The 18244-nt window shown below is 47.5% G+C and overlaps 1 protein-coding gene across 4 annotated transcripts in view; it reads left to right on the forward strand.

Annotated features, from left to right (window-relative positions):
* LOC137428520 (uncharacterized) overlaps nt 1-16806 on the forward strand; it is a 51739-nt gene extending 34933 nt beyond the window's left edge. For 3 of the 4 annotated variants that reach the window (XM_078777184.1, XM_078777185.1, XM_078777186.1), the window contains 3 exons: nt 1082-1222; nt 5263-5400; nt 16157-16806. In XM_078777184.1, the coding sequence (XP_078633310.1) occupies nt 1082-1222; nt 5263-5400; nt 16157-16293 (416 nt within the window). In that variant the 3' untranslated portion in view covers nt 16294-16806. The remainder of the gene's footprint in view (nt 1-1081; nt 1223-5262; nt 5401-16156) is intronic. The other variant, XM_078777187.1, reaches the window with a different exon arrangement.
* Nucleotides 16807-18244: the final 1438 nt, after the last annotated feature.

Here is an 18244-nt window from a genome sequence, read left to right on the forward strand (position 1 = left end):
TGGGCGACCAACGTCAACATCGTATGTCTGGGCATCATACTTTAACGCGGTACTCCTTTGCTACATCCGGTATCGTGGTGCACCTGGGTGGCCTACTTTAACGCGGTGCCCCTGGGTGGCCTACTTTAACGCGGTGCCCATGTGCGGCCTACTTTAACGCGGTGCCCATGTGCGGCCTACTTTAACGCGATGCCCCTGTGCCGCCTACTTTAACACGGTGCCCCTGGGCGGCCTACTTTAACGCGGTGCCCTTGGGTGGCCTTCTTCAACGCGGTGTCTCTGGGAGGCCTACTTTAACGCGGTGCCCCTGAGCGGCCTACTTCAACGCGGTGCCCCTGGGCGGCCTACTTCAACGCGGTGCCCCTGGGCGGCCTACTTTAACGCGGTGCACCTGGGCGACCTACTTTAACGCGGTGCACCTGGGCGACCTACTTTAACGCGGTGCCCCTGGGCGGCCTACTTTAACGCGGTGCCCCTGGGCGGCCTACTTTAACGCTGTGCCCCTGGGCGGCCTACTTTAACGCGATGCCCCTGAGTGGCCTACTTTAACGCGGTGCCCCTGGGCGGCCTACTTTAACGCGGTGACCTTTGACGCGGTGCCCCTGGGTGGCCTTCTTTGACGCGGTTATCCCCCCATGGGCAAAAGACTCCATTGTCAAGCTGCCCAAGAAATGTGATCTTGGTATCCGTGACAACTGATGGGGGATAGCGCTACTTTTAATCCTCAGCAAGGTCTTTCATCGGCTACTCCTCAACAGAATGAACAGGGATATTGATATCAAGTTGAGATGGGAGCAAGCGGGATTCTGAGCAGGAAGAGGGTGTATCAACCACATCTTTCCATGACGTAACAACCAAGTGTGATGCAACCTTTTGTGTCGATGGCAGGAGGTCGGAGGAGGAGTCTGTCGGCCCTTCAAGAGTGACTGATCCATTTCAATTTCCATCCTCTTGGTCATTGAGTCGCTGATATTTTTTGTGGATTGTTATTTTTAATTACACCTCAATGTTTTTCGTTTTTTTTCTTGAAATTGTTGACCTCTTTTTCTTTCCTCCACACTCTCTTCTCTTTTTTTCACAGAACCTTCATCGAGGAATGCGCGAGAGGGGGACAAGGGTAGTAAAAGGGCAAAGTCTGGGCGCCCCGGAACCTCCACGTGGCGAAGTAGCAACCCCTCACATTCGAGGGGTGTTGGGAAGGCGACCGTTGTTAAACGCAAGCGTGAGTGAAACCACTTCACCTTGTCCACTCACAGCTACACACCCTTCATTGCCCACAAGTGCCTTGACGAAGAAAAAAATTAATACTTTATTTCTTATGAATTGAGCTGTAGGATATTCTGTTTTTGAGACAAAATGTGGTATGTGATTCGAAAGGGATTGCGTTTGGCAATTGTAAGGTACGGTTGAGTATCCACTGGGTTTCATTGCTGTTTGGATTAACAGTGGTTATGGTTTGTCTCCATGAGCAAGTTCTAACTTGGCTGGATCCTCGAGGATCTTATTGAAGGCATTACAAGCTCATGAAACCTCCCTGGGCGGCCTACTTTAACGTGGCGCCCCTCTGCAGGCCTTCTTTAATGTGGCGCCCCTCTGCAGGCCTTCTTTAATGTGGCGCCCCTCGGCAGACCTTCTTTAATGTGGCGCCCCTCGGCAGACCTTCTTTAACGTGGCGCCCCTCTGCAGGCCTTCTTTAATGTGGCGCCCCTCTGCAGGCCTTCTTTAATGTGGCGCCCCTCTGCAGGCCTTCTTTAATGTGGCGCCCCTCTGCAGGCCTTCTTTAATGTGGCGCTCTTCTGCAGGCCTTCTTTAACGTGGTACCCCTCTGCAGGCCTTCTTTAATGTGGCGCCCCTCTGCAGGCCGCCTTTAACGTGGCGCCCCTCTGCAGGCCTTCTTTAATGTGGCGCCCCACTGCAGGCCTTCTTTAATGTGGGGCCTCTCTGCAGGCCTTTCTTAATGTGGCGCCCCTCTGCAGGCCTTTCTTAATGTGGCGCCCCTCTGCAGGCCTTCTTTAATGTGGTACCCCTCTGCAGGCCTTCTTTAATGTGGCGCCCCACTGCAGGCCTTCTTTAATGTGGGGCTCCTCTGCAGGCCTTAATATGGTGCCCCTCTGCAGGCCTTCTTTAACGTGGTACCCCTCTGCAGGCCTTCTTTAATGTGGCACCCCACTGCAGGCCTTTCTTAATGTGGCGCCCCTCTTGCGGCCTTCTTTAACGTGGCGCCCCTCTGCAGGCCGACGTTAATACGCCTCTCCACTGCAGGCCTTCTTTAATGTAAGTACCGTAGGCGATGCTTTGTTGATGACTGCCCAATGGTTTGGGCCAATGATGTTATCCCCCCTGACTAGACAAAAGTCAAGCTGCCTACGAAAGGTGATCTTGTTAACTGTCGCAACTGGTGGGGGATAACACTACTTTTAATCCCCAGCCAGGTCTTTTGTAGGCTACTCCTCAACAGAATCGACAAGGTTGTTGTCCCCCGTCGCACCTCGGAGCGAAAGGGGGACTATGGCCTTACCCTCCGCCCGTGTGTGCGTCCGTGCGTACTTGCACTGCAATATCTTTATAAAAGTAAGCGAAGGACCGAATTCTAATTTTGTTTGTGGGTGCAACTAGGCATATGGAAGAACCCTATTGAAAATTAGGTCGCCATGTCAAAATCCAAGATGGCTGTCACCATATCTAAACCTTCTGAGCAGATATCTTGAAAAGTAAATGTCTTTTTTTTTTTCTTTTTTTTCTTTTTTTGTATACAAGATCGAGGCTCGTGAAAGAGCTAACATTAATCACACAAAAAGACCAACTGACAACTGACAAACTGACAACTGACAAAACTGACAAACTGACACACAAAACACAAAAAACAAGGGGAGCGGCAGACAAGATGGGGAGAGAGGGGGAAGGACACAAAAGAGAGGGGGAAGAGGGGGAAGGACACAAACACAACATTTGAGAGCAGCGACATCGGGAGGACTTGGGGGGGGTGGGGGGGAGGTGGGAGAGGAATAAAACATATGAACACTGCAAGGACTCTGGGGTGAATTACTGGGGGTAGAAAAGATCAAGGTTTTCGATGGGGGAAGATAAGAGATGGTGGTGAACAGCTGTTTTAAAGACCTGGAGGGAGGAGTGGGATTGAAGGGAGTGGGGGAGTTTGTTCCAGAGGCGGGAGAAAAGGGGAATGAAAGAGTGAAGGTGAGCAGAGAGCCTAGACTTTGGCAGTTTAACCATAAGAGGGTTGCAGGCAGATCTTGTGCGACCTGAAGGAATATTGGGGGGACAGAGCACAGAGAGAGCTGGGGGAGCAAGGCCGGAGAGGAGTCGGTAGAAGACAGAAAGACCACCAACCTGCCTGCGGTGAGTGAGTGAAAGGCCCTCGGTGTTGACTACATCGCAGGAGATTCCAATGATTCTGAAAGCTTTGGCCTCAACAGCGTGAAGCTGAGCAAGGTGTGAGGCAGGAGCACCAGCCCAGAGGGGGGAACAGTATTCCATTGAGCTGCGGAATAAAGCCTTGTATGTGGTGAGGAGCTCAGGTGTGCCAAGGAAGGACTTCGCACGATGGAGGATGCCCAGTCGGCGACTGGCTTTGGAGGCCAGCTAGGAAATGTGGTTTTCCCAAGAAAGATCATGGCAGATAGTGAGACCCAAAAGCTTGAGCGACAGAACTTCTTGGAGAGGATTGTTGAGAAAGTAGATGGGAGAGTTGTCCAGTCGGTCCTTTCGGAGAGACATTGTAAGAGTGTGAGATTTGTCAGGATTGAAAGACATGTTCCACTTGTTTGACCAGTCTGTGATTTTGTCCAGGTCTGCAGAGAGTGAGGAGGCTGCAGACTGCCGATCTGAGGGATGAGGAATGGAGCGACAGAGAGTAGAGTCGTCAGCAAAGAGATAGAGAGGATTTTCAAGAGAGTCAGAGAGATCATTGATGAAGACCAGAAAAAGCACAGGGCCCAGAACACTACCTTGGGGAACTCCAGCCTGAACAGGAAGAGGAGATGAGAGAAACCCATTCAGGGCCACATGTTGACTACGACCAGAGAGGAAGTCCGCCAGCCATGCGTGGAGATTTCCATGGATACCAAAGGAGGAGAGTTTGGTGAGCAGAGCAGGGTGCCAGACCGTATCGAAGGCACGTGAAATGTCAAGGGAAACAGCTCTAATTTCCTGTTTGGCGTTGAGGACCTCCATCCATTGTTGAGAAAGCAGAAGCAGCATGTCCAGAGTAGAGTGACCAGGTCTGAAACCAAATTGATGATCAGAGATCAAGCCATTGGAGAAGAGGAAAGATTTAATATCTGAAGCAATGATGGATTCCATGACTTTGCTGATAATTGGGAGAAGGCTGATTGGTCTGTAGTTGCTGGGATCTGTTTTTGCACCTTTTTTGTGCAAAGCGGTGATGTTGGCTGATTTCCAAGCAGATGGCAGATGACATTGAGCAAAAGAGAGGGTGAAGAGAACAGAAAGAGGGAGTGAAAGAGCAGAAGAACATGATTTTAGGACCCGTGGGCTGATGCCGTCAGGACCAGTTGCAGAATCAGAGTCGAGGGTTGACAGAAACTTTTCCACCTTGTCAGGAGGAAAGGACACAGAGTCCAGGAGCAGCTGGGTACGACTGGGTACGGTGGATACAGAGAGGGATGGGTTTGGGACACAAGATTTAGAGGCAAACACAGAGTTGAGGCATTCAGCTTTTTCACGTGCGGAGTTGGCCGTTAAGCCGTTTGAGGTGAGGGAGGGGATGGAGGCGGAACTTTGTGAGCGGAATATCTTAAAAAATTAATGAACTACTAACTTCTAATCTGGTGTGTGGGTGTATCCACGCATAAGGAAGAACGCTATTGAAAATTGGGTCGCCACGTCAAAATCCAAGATGGCCGCCTTGCGTCTTCCACTTTGTCAACTCACATCACTTCACCGATGGGGGACCGAGGCGTAACGCTTGTTGGCATCAAGTTGAGGCAGGAGCAAGAGGGATTCTGAGCAGGAAGAGGGTGTATCGACCAAATCTTTCCACAATGTAACATCCAAGTGTGATGTAACCATATGTGTCGGTCGAAGTCGGGGAGGAGTCGGTGTGTGGAGGATAAGAAGTTGGTTGGCCCTCCAAGTGTGATGGAACTGTTTACTTTCCATCCGCTGGTTCATCCAATCACTGATATTTTTCGTGGATTATTTTTAATTGTACTTCAATGTTCTTTTTGTCTTAAAATTGTTGACGTCTCTTTTTCCTCCTCCACACTCTTCTCTTTTTCACAGAACCTTTGTCGAAGAAGGGGCGGGAGCAGGGCAAGTGGACTACAAAGGTGAAGCCTGCGCGCCCCAAAACCTCAGGGAAAAATAGCAACTCCTCACGTCCAAGGGGTGTGAGCAAGGCGACCGCTGTTAATCGCAAGCGTGAGTGAAACAACTTTTTTTTTTTCTTTCTTTTTTTCTATACTGAATCGAGGCTCGTGAAAGAGCTAACATTTACTTCACAAACAAATCAACCAGACAAACAAAATATATAAAAAGAGGGAGCGGAAGATAAGATGGGGAGAGAAGGGGAAGCACACAAACACAACATTTGAGAGCAGGGAGATGTGTTGGAGGGAGAGGGCTTGGGGGGAGGAGGCGTGGGAAGGGGGGGGGGGGGGGGTGGGAGAAGTATAAAACACAAGGACACCAAGGACTTCCAGGACAGAAGTTGGTATTTCAAAAAAGTGGAGTTGGGGTGAAATTAGCGGGGGTAGAAAAGATCAAGGTTTTGGATGGGGGAAGATAAGAGATGGTGGTGAACAGCTGTTTTAAATACCTGGAGGGTGGAGTGGGATTGAAGAGAGTGAGGGAGTTTGTTCCAGAGGCGGGAGCAAAGAGGAATGAAGGAGTGAAGGTGAGCAGAGAGTCTGGATTTTGGCAGTTTAACCATAAGAGGGTTGCAGGTAGATCTTGTGCGACCTGTAGGAATATTTGCGTGACAGAGCCCAGAGAGAGCTGGGGGGGCAAGGCCAGAGAGGAGTCGGTAGAAGACGGAAAGACCACCAACCTGCCTGCGGTGAGTGAGTGAGAGGCCCTTGGAGTTAGCTTCATCGCGGGAGATTCCAATGATTCTGAACGCTTTGTTTTCAACAGCGTGAAGACGAGCTAGGTGTGAGGCAGGAGCACCAGCCCAGAGGGGAGAGCAGTATTCCATTGAGCTGCGGATGAAAGCCTTGTATGTGGTGAGGAGCTTAGGTGTGCCAAGGAAGGACTTCGCACGATGGAGGATGCCCAGTCGGCGAATGGCTTTGGAGGCCAGATTTGAAATGTGGGTTTCCCAGGAAAGATCATGGCAAATAGTGAGATCAAAAAGCTTGAGTGACAGAACGTCTTGGCGAGGATTATTCAGAAAGTGGATGGGAGGGTTGTCCAGTCGGTCTTTCCGGAGAGACATCGTAAGTGTGAGATTTGTCAGGATTGAAAGACATGTTCCACTTGTTTGCCCAGTCTGTGATTTTGGCCAGGTCTGCAGAGAGTGAGGAGGCTGCAGACTGCCGATCTGAGGGATGAAGAATGGAGCGACAGAGAGTAGAGTCATCAGCAAAGAGATAGAGAGGATTTTCAAGAGAGTCAGAGAGATCATTGATGAAGACCAGAAAAAGCACAGGGCCCAGAACACTGCCTTGGGGAACTCCAGCCCGAACAGGAAGAGGAGATGAGAGAAACCCATTCAGGGCCACACGTTGACTACGACTAGAGAGGAAGTCCGCCAGCCATGCGTGGAGATTTCCATGGATACCAAAAGAGGAGAGTTTGGTGAGCAGAGCGGGGTGCCAGACCGTATCGAAGGCACGTGATATGTCAAGGGAGGGAGACAGCTCTAATTTCCTGTTTGGCATTGAGGACCTCCATCCATTATTCAGAAAGCAGAAGCAGCATGTCCAGAGTAGAGTGACCAGGTCTGAAACCAAATTGATGATCAGAGATCAAGCCATTGGAGAAGAGGAAAGATTTCATATCTGAAGCAATGATGGATTCCATGACTTTGCTGATAATTGGGAGAAGGCTGATTGGTCTGTAGTTGCTGGGATCTGTTTTTGCACATTTTTTGTGCAAAGCGGTGATGTTGGCAGATTTCCAAGCAGATGGCAGATGACCTTGAGCAAAAGAGAGGATGAAGAGAACAGAGAGGGAGTGAAAGAGCGGAAGAACAGGATTTTAGGACCCGTGGTCTGATGCCGTCAGGTCCAGTTGCAGAATCAGAGTCGAGGGTTGACAGAAACTTTTCCACCTTGTCAGGAGGAAAGGACACAGAGTCCAGGATCCGCTGGGTACGACTGGGTACGGTGGGTACAGAGAGGGATGGGTTTGGGACACAAGATTTAGAGGCAAACACAGAGTTGAGGCATTCAGCTTTTTCACGTGCCGAGTCAGCCGTGTGGCCGTTTGAGGTGAGGGAGGGGATGGAGGGGGAACAAACACCAGAAGCGGATTTGACCAGACGCCACCAGGATTTGTAAGAGGGAGACAGACAAGAGAGTTCGGTCCTGAGAACGGAGAGATATTGTTTGCTGGCTCTCCTGAAGGTGGACACACACTTGCTTCGGGCTTTGTGAAAGGAAATGAGATTTCCTTCCGTTGGATTTGCTTTCCAGGAGACGAAAGCAAGTTGTTTCTGGGCAACAGCCTCACCACAAGATTCCGTGTACCATGGACGGGAGGAAGGGTATGACAACAAGACGAGATGGGATAAATCTTTGCATGAGAGAGAGCAATTTACTTTGGAAGAATTCCCAGGATGAATTGATGTCAGAGGCAGTGGAGATGGGAGACCAGTCCAGATGATTGATGGCTGCTTGAAGACCGTGCCAGTTGGCCTGAGTGAAATGCCAGACTCGTCGACGCTGAGGAGGCTCTCTGAAAATGGTCAGAGAGATGTCCACTTTAACAAGCACATGATCAGATGAGCCGATTGGAGCAGAAGAAGAGCAGCAGACATTTTCAGGGAAGTTAGTCATAACCAAGCCCAGAAGAGAAGATGCTCCGTTGACTGAGATCCGGGTCGGGAAATTGACAGATTGTGTCAGTCCCAGTGAGTCACAGAAGTCCTTTGCTGAAGAGCCATGGCGGGTGAGAGAGGTAGTCACACCCAGCCAACTGGCATGGTGACAATTGAAATCACCACATATGAGGAAGAGAGAGTTGGGATGGGTAGATAGACGTTGGTCCATATTATCAGACAGCGAGATGTAGATGGAGTCATCACTGTTTGGTGGACGGTACAACACACATATGAACAAAAGGTGGGAGGAAAGGGGAAGCCGTAGCCAAAGGTATTCCTGGTGGTGAGGTGGAGAGGGGGCAGTGCAGGGCGAGTGAGGAAGAGTTTTTTTTAATAAAGATAGCAACCCCACCTCCAGGACGAGGCTCAGGTCTATCATACCGGAGGAGGGAGTAACCTGGGAGAGATACCAAGGAATCAGAGACATCATGAAGGAGGAAAGTTTCTGTTAAGCAGATCACGTCTGGTTTGTCAGAAGCAACCTGTCTAGAGAGATCAGTCAAGTTTGAGTGAAGGCCCCGGATGTTTGAGGTCCATACTGTTAAAGAAGAGGAAGGGGGAGCATCGGATACAGAACAGGGGGGGGAGGGGTAGGGTAACATGTGGAAGGTGTGTCAGAGATTTCAGAATAGCTTGGACCATGTCCAAGGTCCACTTAATCCTTGTCCAAGGTCCACAAGAATAGCTTGGACCACTTAACCTTGTCCACTCACAGCCACATGCCCTTAGTTGCCCACTCGTGTCTTGAAGAAAAAAAATTAATACTTTGTTATTTCTTCTGAAATGAGCTGTAGGATATTCAATTTTTGAGACAATATGTGGTATGTGATTCATAAGGGATTGCGTATGGCAATTGTAAGGGTATGTTTTAGTGTCCACTGGGCTTCATTGCTTTTTGCATTAACAGCGGTTATGGTTTGTCTCCACCAGCAAGTTCTAACTTGTCTGGCTCCTCGAGGGTCTTATTGAAAGCATTGCAAGTTCATGATAGCCCCCCATGGGCCGCCAACGTTAACGTCGTGCGTCTGGGCATCGTACTTTAACACGGTTCCTCTGGGCGTCCCACTTTAATGCCGTGTCCCTGGGCGGCCTACTGTAACGCTGTGCCCCTGGGTGGCCTACTGTAACGTGGTGCCCCTCTGCAGGCCTACTTTAATGTAACTCCCATAGGTGATGCTTTGTTGATGACTGCTCAATGGTTTGGACCAATGATGTTAACCCCCTGACTGGTCAAAAGGCTCCATTGGCAAGCTGCCAAAGAGAGGTGATCTTTGTAATTGTTGCAGCTGGTGAGGAATAACACTGCTTTTATTCCCCAGCCTGGTCTTCTGTGGGATACTCTTCAACAGAATTGACAAGGTTAGTGGTATCAAGTTTTGACAGAAGCAAGTGGGATTCAGAGCAGGAAGAGACGAAATATTTCTACTTCGTACCATCACAAAACAATGCTTAAAATGGAATACACCTCTTTATATCAACTTGACTTCAAGAAGGCATTTGATGGCGTACATGGAGCGAGCCTGTGGAAGATACTGAGATCTTATGGCATTCCGCAGAAGATGATCGATCACTCTCAGAAGTAAATTCTATGAACGCTTTGAATGCAGTGTCATCATGAACTCTTGGTGGGGGTTGAACGCTTTGAATGCAATGTCTCAACTCCTTGTCAGAGTGGTTCCTGGTGGATTCTGGAGTTCACCAAGGTTGTATTATATCACCGATCCTCTTTCTGATTATTATCGACTGGAGCACGAGGAAAACCACATCAGATAGATCTCGAGGCATCCAGTGGAGCCTTTCACCCAACTTGAAAATCTTGACTTTTATGATGATTTAGCTGTTGTGTCATCAAGGAACACGCATTTGAACATCAACACCGCAGCTTATGTGCCCATTTACTGCAAACGGAGAAGCCCGTGAGACTGTAGGTTGGGTTTACATACCTAGTCTAATCAGCGAAGATAATGGAGTCAAGAAAGACATCAAGGCAAGACTCTGCAAAGCTTGTAACGCATTCGCTAAACTCCATTCTATCTGGAAGTCGAAGCAGTACAGCCTGAAGACAAAGATACGACTCCATAACAGCAATGTCGTCTGTTCTTCGATATAATCTCTGAGTGCTGCCGGTAATTAAGTCAGATTCGATGTTAATTAAAAACGGGAATAAAATTGGATGAAAGTTACCGTTTATAGAACAAAATGCATTTCCAAAGGCCTGTAACATAAACACCATTGACACTCTCACGGCTTTATCTCCACTCTAATTCACCATCTGATTTCATTTTTATCGATGGTTTTAGACTCGGTTTCAGCAATAATTGAGAAAATTCACAAACACACACGGGAAATTTATCGACCTGTTACAGACTTTGACCTTTGCCCCCAATTCTAATCAGATCTAATCAGTTAATCTTTACAACATCATACATACCTGTACCAAGTTTAAAAACAGATCCTTGCAACTACAGACCAATCAGCCTGCTCCCAATTATCAGCAAAGTCATGGAATCCATCATTGCTTCGGTTATCAAATCCCTCCTCTTCTCCAATGGCTTGATCTCCGATCATCAATTTGGATTCAGACCAGGTCATTGTACTCTGGACATGCTGCTTCTACTGTCTCAACAATGGATGGAGGTCCTCAATGCCAAACAGGAAATCAGAGCTGTCTCCCTTGACATATCACGTGCCTTCGATACGGTCTGGCACCCAGCTCTGCTCACCAAACTCTCCTCCTATGATATCCATGGAAATCTCCATGCATGGCTTGCGGACATCCTCTCTGGTCGTAGTCAACGTGTGGCCCTGAATGGGTTTCTCTCATCTCCTCTTCCTGTTCGGGCTGGAGTTCCCCAAGGCAGTGTTCTGGGCCCTGTGCTTTTTCTGGTCTTTATCAATGATCTCTCCGACTCTCTGGAAAATCCTCTATCTCTTTGCTGATGACTCCACTCTCTGCCGCTCCAAGCCTCTTCCCTCAGATCGGCAGTCTGCAGGCTCCTCACTCTCTGAAGACCTGGACAAAATCACAGACTGGTCAAACAAGTGGAGCATGTCTTTCAATCCTGACAAATCTCACACTCTTACGATGTCTCTCCGAAAACATCGATTGGACAACCCTCCCATCTACTTTCTCAACAATCCTCTCCAAGAAGTTCTGTCGCTCAAGCTTTTGGGTCTCACTATCTGCCATGATCTTTCTTGGGAAAACCACATTTCCAAGCTGGCCTCCAAAGCCAGTCGCCGACTGGGCATCCTCCGTCGTGTGAAGTCCTTCCTTGGCACACCTGAGCTCCTCACCACATACAAGGCTTTCATCCGCAGCTCAATGGAATACTGTTCTCCCCTATGGGGCCGGTGTTCCTGCCTCACACCTAGCTCGGCTTCATGCTGTTGAAACCAAAGCTTTCAGAATCATTGGAATCTCCCGTGATGAAGCTATCTCCGAGTGCCTTTCACTCACTCACCGCAGGCAGGTAGGTGGTCTTTCTGTCTTCTTCCGACTCCTCTCCGGCCTTGCTCCCCCAGCTCTGTGTGCTTTGTCCCCCAAATATTCCTACAGGTCGCACAAGATCTGCCAGCAACTCTCTGATGGTTAAACTGCCGAAATCTCGGCTCTCTGCTCACCTTCACTCTTTCATTCCTCTTTTCTCCCGCCCTCTGGAACAAACTCCCACACTCCCTTCAATCCCACTCCTCCCTCCAGGTCTTTAAAACAGCTGTTCACCACCATCTCTTATTTTCCCCCATCCAAAACCTTGATCTTTTCTACCCCTGCTAATTCACCCCAGATCCACCTTGTTTGAAATTCCAACTTCTTTCCTGGAAGTCCTGGCAGTGTCCATATGTTTTATCCCTCTCCCACCCACCACCTTCCCATGCCCCCCCCCCCCCCAAAGCCCTCTCCCTCCCACAGATCTCTCAATGTCCCTGCTCTCAAATGTTGTGTTTGTGTCCTTCCCCCTCTCTCCCCATCTTGTCTACTGCTCCCCATGTTATATGTTTTATGTGTCGGTTTTTCTTTCTGTGTGATTGATGTTCGCTCTTTCACGAGCCTTGATCTTGTATACAAGCAAAAAAAAAAAATCCCTTTATCTGTTCTCAAGTTATAGAACTACTAGTGGGGTCACCTGTGGGAATCCCACGGGCATGGACGTATGTGACATTTGGACATCTTCATTTAGTTGCTGCACATTTTCAGTTTTACAAAATGGTTACTGGCAATTTATCAGATCCACAAATGATGTATCGACACAATGTATTTACTTCTGATAACATTTGAATGCATGTGCGTGCACATGGGAAATAGTTTGAAATGTGTCATTACATCTCATGTAAAATGTGACTTCAAGAGCTCAAATCCTCTCCCTCCCACATCACGCACACTGCATCAGTGAGTGGGGTCACACACATGGGGGAGTGGGTCACTCACACACACACACACACACACATGCTTTTGTGTCGCTTTACTCCTCCCTCCTCATTCCTTTCCAACTCCTCCTCACTCCTCTCCCCCCCTCCCCCTCCCCTCCCCCTCCTCTCCCCCTCCTCTCCCCCTCCCCCAGTCTCCTCTCCCCCTCCCCCAGTCTCCTCTCCCCCTCCCCAGTCTCCTCTCCCCCTCCCCCCCAGTCTCCTCTCCCCCCTCCCCCAGTCTCCTCTCCCCCTCCCCCCAGTCTCCTCTCCCCCTCCCCCAGTCTCCTCTCCCCCTCCCCCAGTCTCCTCTCCCCCTCCCCCAGTCTCCTCTCCCCCTCCCCCAGTCTCCTCTCCCCCTCCCCCAGTCCTCCTCTCCCCCTCCCCCAGTCTCCTCTCCCCCCCTCCCCCAGTCCCCTCACCCCCCCTCCCCCAGTCTCCTCTCCCCCCTCCCCCAGTCTGATATATTAAAAAACGCCGAGATATATTTATATAAAAAAATCACGGCATGATGTATCATACACCACCCAAATAAAACAGAAGGGAAATTGCCGAGATATATAAAAAATTTGTGGCACGATGTATCATACACCGCCCAAATAACACACAGGAAATTGCCGAGATGGATAAAAAAAATTTGTGGCACGATGTATCATACACCACCCAAATAAAACAGACGGGAAATTGCCGAGATATATTAAAAAATTGCGGCACGATGTATCATACACCGCCCAAATAACAGATGGGGAAAATGCCGAGATATATTTAAAAATTGCGGCACGATGTATCATACACCGCCCAAATAACAGATGGGGAAAATGCCGAGATATATTTAAAAATTGCGGCACGATGTATCATACACCACCCAAATAACACAGATGGGGAAAATGCCGAGATATATTAAAAATTTGAGGCGGACTTTTCCATTTGATGACAGTCGTCACAAAAAGTCAACAATGTGGAGAGGGGCAGAGCTTCGTTCACGTATCACCACAGACGGGAAATTGCCGACAGATATTTCTTAGTTCTAATTTCATTCATCATTATTATCCGGAAGTAAAGGTAATCCTGTTTAAACACTCCATTCATTCCATCAATCTTTTTTTGTTTTGTTTTCACACCAGTTTTCAAGGCTGAATCGTGTTCACATCCAGAATTAATAAACAAACTCCATTTCACGTGTGCATGGACGTCTAATTCACATATGATCCACCACGCGATAACCCAGGTTGCCCCGTGATTTTAAATCATTTTACATAATCTTTTAGGGGGAGTGTAACCCGGGTTCACGTGATAGGAAAATTCTTTGTGGCACAAAGGATTTTCCTATCACGCGAACCCGGGTTACACTCCCCCTAAAATAGATTAATTGATTATGTAAAATGATTAAAAATCACGGGCAACCCGGGTTATCGCGTGGTGGATCATATGTAAAATAAATAAATAAACAGACAGGAAATTGCTGAGATATTTTTTCGTGATTTTATAAGCTTTGTGCACATACACTTTAAAGAAGTTTATGTGAAATCTTTAATGTAAAAAATGTCATTTTGTATGCTGTAACGAAAAGAGTAACTTTGGTTTTCGTGGGACAGAAAGGTGCAATGTAATGTTCTTATACACCGCCCAAAATACTTTTTTCCAAGGGACTTTTCCATTTGAGCTGTATTCTTTATATCATCGGAATGTTTCATTCTTTCGATGTAGTCACAATAAAAAAGTTACATTTAGGTACTCTGCACTTGGGGAGAGGGGCGGAGCATCGTTTACATTTACGAGGTGGAGAGGAGACTGGGGGAGGGGGGAGAGGAGACTGGGGGAGGGGTAGAGGAGACTGGGGGAGGGGGAGAGGAGACTGGGGGAGGGGGGAGAGGAGACTGGGGGAGGGGGAGAGATGGGAGGGGACTGGGGGAGGGGGAGAGTAGACTGGGGGGGAGGGGGAGAGTAGACTAGACTGGGGAGGGGGAGAGAGTAGACTGGGGGAGGGGGAGAGTAGACTGGGGGAGGGGGAAAGGAGACTGGGGGGAGGGGGAAAGGAATGAGGGGGAGGACTAAAGCTGTGTTTGTGTGTGTGTGTGACCCCCCCCCCCCCCCCCCACTCCTTGGTGCAGTGTGCGTGACGGGGGTGGGGAGAGAGAGAGAGAGGATTTGAGCTCTTGAAATGACATTTTACACGAGATGAAATTACACATTTCAAACTGTATTTCCCATGTGCATTCACACGTTATCAGAAGTAAATATAGTGTAGATTACATCATTTGTGGATCTGATAAATTGCAAGTAACCATTTTGTAAAACTGAATGTGCAGCAACTAAATGAGGATGTCCAAATGTCACACACGTCCATGCCTGTGGGATTCCCACGGGTGAGGTCTATAACTTGAGAACAGATAAAGTGATCTAATTCAAACGTGGTACAGGTATGTTTGATGTAAAGATTAACTGATTAGATTTTGGGGTCAAAGGTCAAAGTCTGTAATAGGTCTATAACTTGAGAACAGATAAAGGGATCTAATTCAAACTTGGTACAGGTATGTATAATGTTGTACACATTAACTGATTAGATATTGGGGTCAAAGGTCAAAGGCCGTAATCGGTCTATAACTTGAGAACGGCTGGAGTGATCTAATTCAAACTTGGTTCAGGTACAGTATGTATAATGATGTAAAGATTAACTGATTAAATTTTAGGGTCAAAGTCTGTAATACGTCTAACTTGAGAACAGATAAAGGGATCTAATTGAAACTTGGTACAGATATGTGTAACGATGTAAAGATTAACTGATTAGATTTTGGGGTCCCGAGGTCAAAGGTCAGAGGTCATGTCAGGTGAAACTGTGATAACTTGTGAACAGCTGAAGGGATTTAAATGAAAACTCGGTACAGGTATGTATAATGATGTAAATATGAACTAAATAAATGTTGGATTCAAGAGGTCAGAGGTCATGTCAGGTAAAAATGAGATGACGTGAAAACAGCTGAATGGATATAAAGCAAACTTGGTATTATCTATCTATAATTCCAGTAATCTCTGTCTGTACGTTTGTACGTCTGTACGTCTGTTTGTCTGTGACCGCTGTTTCTCGACAACCACGGGTCCGATATACTTTTAACTTGCCAGGTATATTGCTGGGGACCCGAGGATGTGCCTTTTCAAGGTTTCATATTAATCGGACAATTACTTACCGAGCTATGTCCAAAAAACGATTCAAACCAATCAGAGAGCAGCGAACGATCGCGTGTGCCGAACGTGGAGGACACACTCTGCCTCGGATGGCACATTTGAGAGCGTATTCATTTATTTCACGTTTGCAAACTATGTTGGCGTTAAACTATGTTTTAAAACTAATAAAACCGAATTTGCGATTCATTCGCTTTCCTGCGCGTTTGTGCACGCGATGGCGATTTCTTTACCAAACTCCGGAAGCCGTTCGCTTTGGACCAAACCATTGCATGTAAATAGAGGGGGGGATTGTCACCACTCGCAAGCCGTTCGCTTTGGACCAAACCATTTCATGTAAATAGAGGGGGGGGATATAATTTTAGATATAGATATAGTACGGGCAATGCCCTAGTAATATAAATTATAATAATGTAATTATGTAGGCGGAGGGATATTGGTCGACGTCGTGATGTCGAAGAGTGGTGTTCTAGTTATTTTTTGTCTTAAAATTGTTGACTTATCTTTTTCTTTCCTCTCTCCACACTCTCTTGTTTTTTTTCATAGAACCTGCGTCGAAGAAGGGGGAGAGGAGGGTTGAAAAGGCGAAGTCTGGGCGCCCCGGAACCACCACAGGGCGAAGTAGCAACCCCTCACATCCTCGGGGTGTTGGGAAGGCGACCGTTGTTAAACACAAGCGTTAGTGAAACCACTTAACCTCGTCCACCCACTGCCCCACATCCTTCATTGCCCACAAGTGCCTTGACGAGGAAAAAAAAAAAAAAACTTCCGAAATTACTTCTTGCTTACTTGCTGGAATTTTTGGATGTGAATGTTAACTTTTGTTTAGATATAAATTTTGTTCATTTTGCTGTTAACACTGAATCGGAGAAGGCTGAAGGTTTTAAAACTCTTTTTAAACCTTGTTTGGAAATGTTTACTTATTTGAAAGCATTTTTAACCCTTCAATATAGTTTGACGTTTTGTGACCTCATTCAACCAAGTATTGGTTTACTGTGAACTGCTTTGGGAAGGAATGACTATTAGATGGTCCGTGTTACTCGATGCTTGCATGTTTAAATGCGGGAACAGAAAAACATTGCATCCCTTGTGGGTAACACACTCGAGCGGGTTTTATATGTTTTTGTCGCCAACTTGTTCGTGTTCTGTGTTGATTTGTTGTTGTTTTTTCCACGAGTTGAATAAATTGATTACCGTGATGGCTCATTGTGCACCAATAATTATGGGGCGGGATAAAATTGTTTGGGTAAAACTGACTGTCCCATTCACTGCATCATCAAATATTTAGTTATTTCTAACCCCTCCCTGACTCGTGCGTATAAATGTTTCGTATTTTCCAGGTGGGCAAAAAAGTTGAACTTTGGCATTCTGATGTAATTTGAAGCCACAATTCTGGAACACACTCCACCCCCATCCCCACATATCTGGCGACATTAATGATCTGATTTCTCCAAACATCCTTTTCCTGCACTGCTCCCTGAGGCTCTGGCCGACATCGCTTGGTTGCATCTTTTACTCCACCCATCCAGCACATACAAGATCTGCCTCTTCTTCTTTTCTGTATCTAGTATCTGCAGGACGCACAAGGTCCACCATCAACCCACTCTTAGTGAAACGACCTAAATCCAGAACCACTGCTCACCTCCACTCATTTATTCCTCGTTTCCCGCCTATGGAACCACCTTCCACGCTCTTTTTCCATTCTTCCCCCCCAGGTCTTTAAGACAGCTGTTCACCACCATCTCGTCATCCCCCCCCCCCCCCCCCCCATCCAAAATCATGATCTTTCTCCATCCATTAATCCACCCATCCCCAAATTATGCTTGCATATCCATGTTGTCCATCACTTGCTTTCTCCCTTACCATTCATCGTTACCTGCATCCTTTGGTTGTCCGTCTCCGTCGACTTTCTCCTTCTGCCCTGCAGTTGGCATCTCCCTTTTCTCCTGCTCTTCCCTTTGTTGTGTTGTGTTCTGATCTGTTCTGTCTTCGGTCTTCCACGAACCTTCACCATATATATATATATGTATTTAAAACTTCAGCAGGGCGGAGGTATGCGCTCTACCGAGTGTCGTTCTAGTTTCAGGTTGTCACAGTTGGTGATGCATGATATGGCAAGATGCCATCCCTTGATGAATAGGACGTTCTTGGCTCCAATTGCAGTACTTTAAAATTTTCGAGAATGGGAAGGCACATGTCAAAGAAAGTGAAATGTTTCGAATTTTGTGATAAGGGACGTATTTTTGGTGTCTGCTCAAAGTGTGTCTGTGAGTGCGTGAGCCTTTCTGATGGGCAGTTGAGTATCGGTGATGAAACTGGTAGATGTTTGACCACTGAATGAATCTATTTTGATCCATCCTTACTGTCTACTCCTTAAAATGGCCTTAAAATGCATGTTGTTACTGTCTACTCCAAAAACTTCCCAATCCATTCTTGCTTACTAAAATGGCGGCTGAGCGACCCCATTGCAAGGCACCCGTCACGGCCGAATGGGCTGCCTTTTAGCATCCCATTGTCTTTTGGAACAATGGACGGATCGTCTACGTCACATCCGTTATTCCCCTGCCGCTTTCGCACGATTTTCCTGGCCCCTCACGTCGGTTTGTTTTATTCTTTTAAAATCGTTCGGGACAT

This window comes from Myxine glutinosa, chromosome 5 (assembly GCF_964187855.1).
Source record: "Myxine glutinosa chromosome 5, kmMyxGlut1.1, whole genome shotgun sequence".
NCBI lineage: Eukaryota > Metazoa > Chordata > Myxini > Myxiniformes > Myxinidae > Myxine > Myxine glutinosa.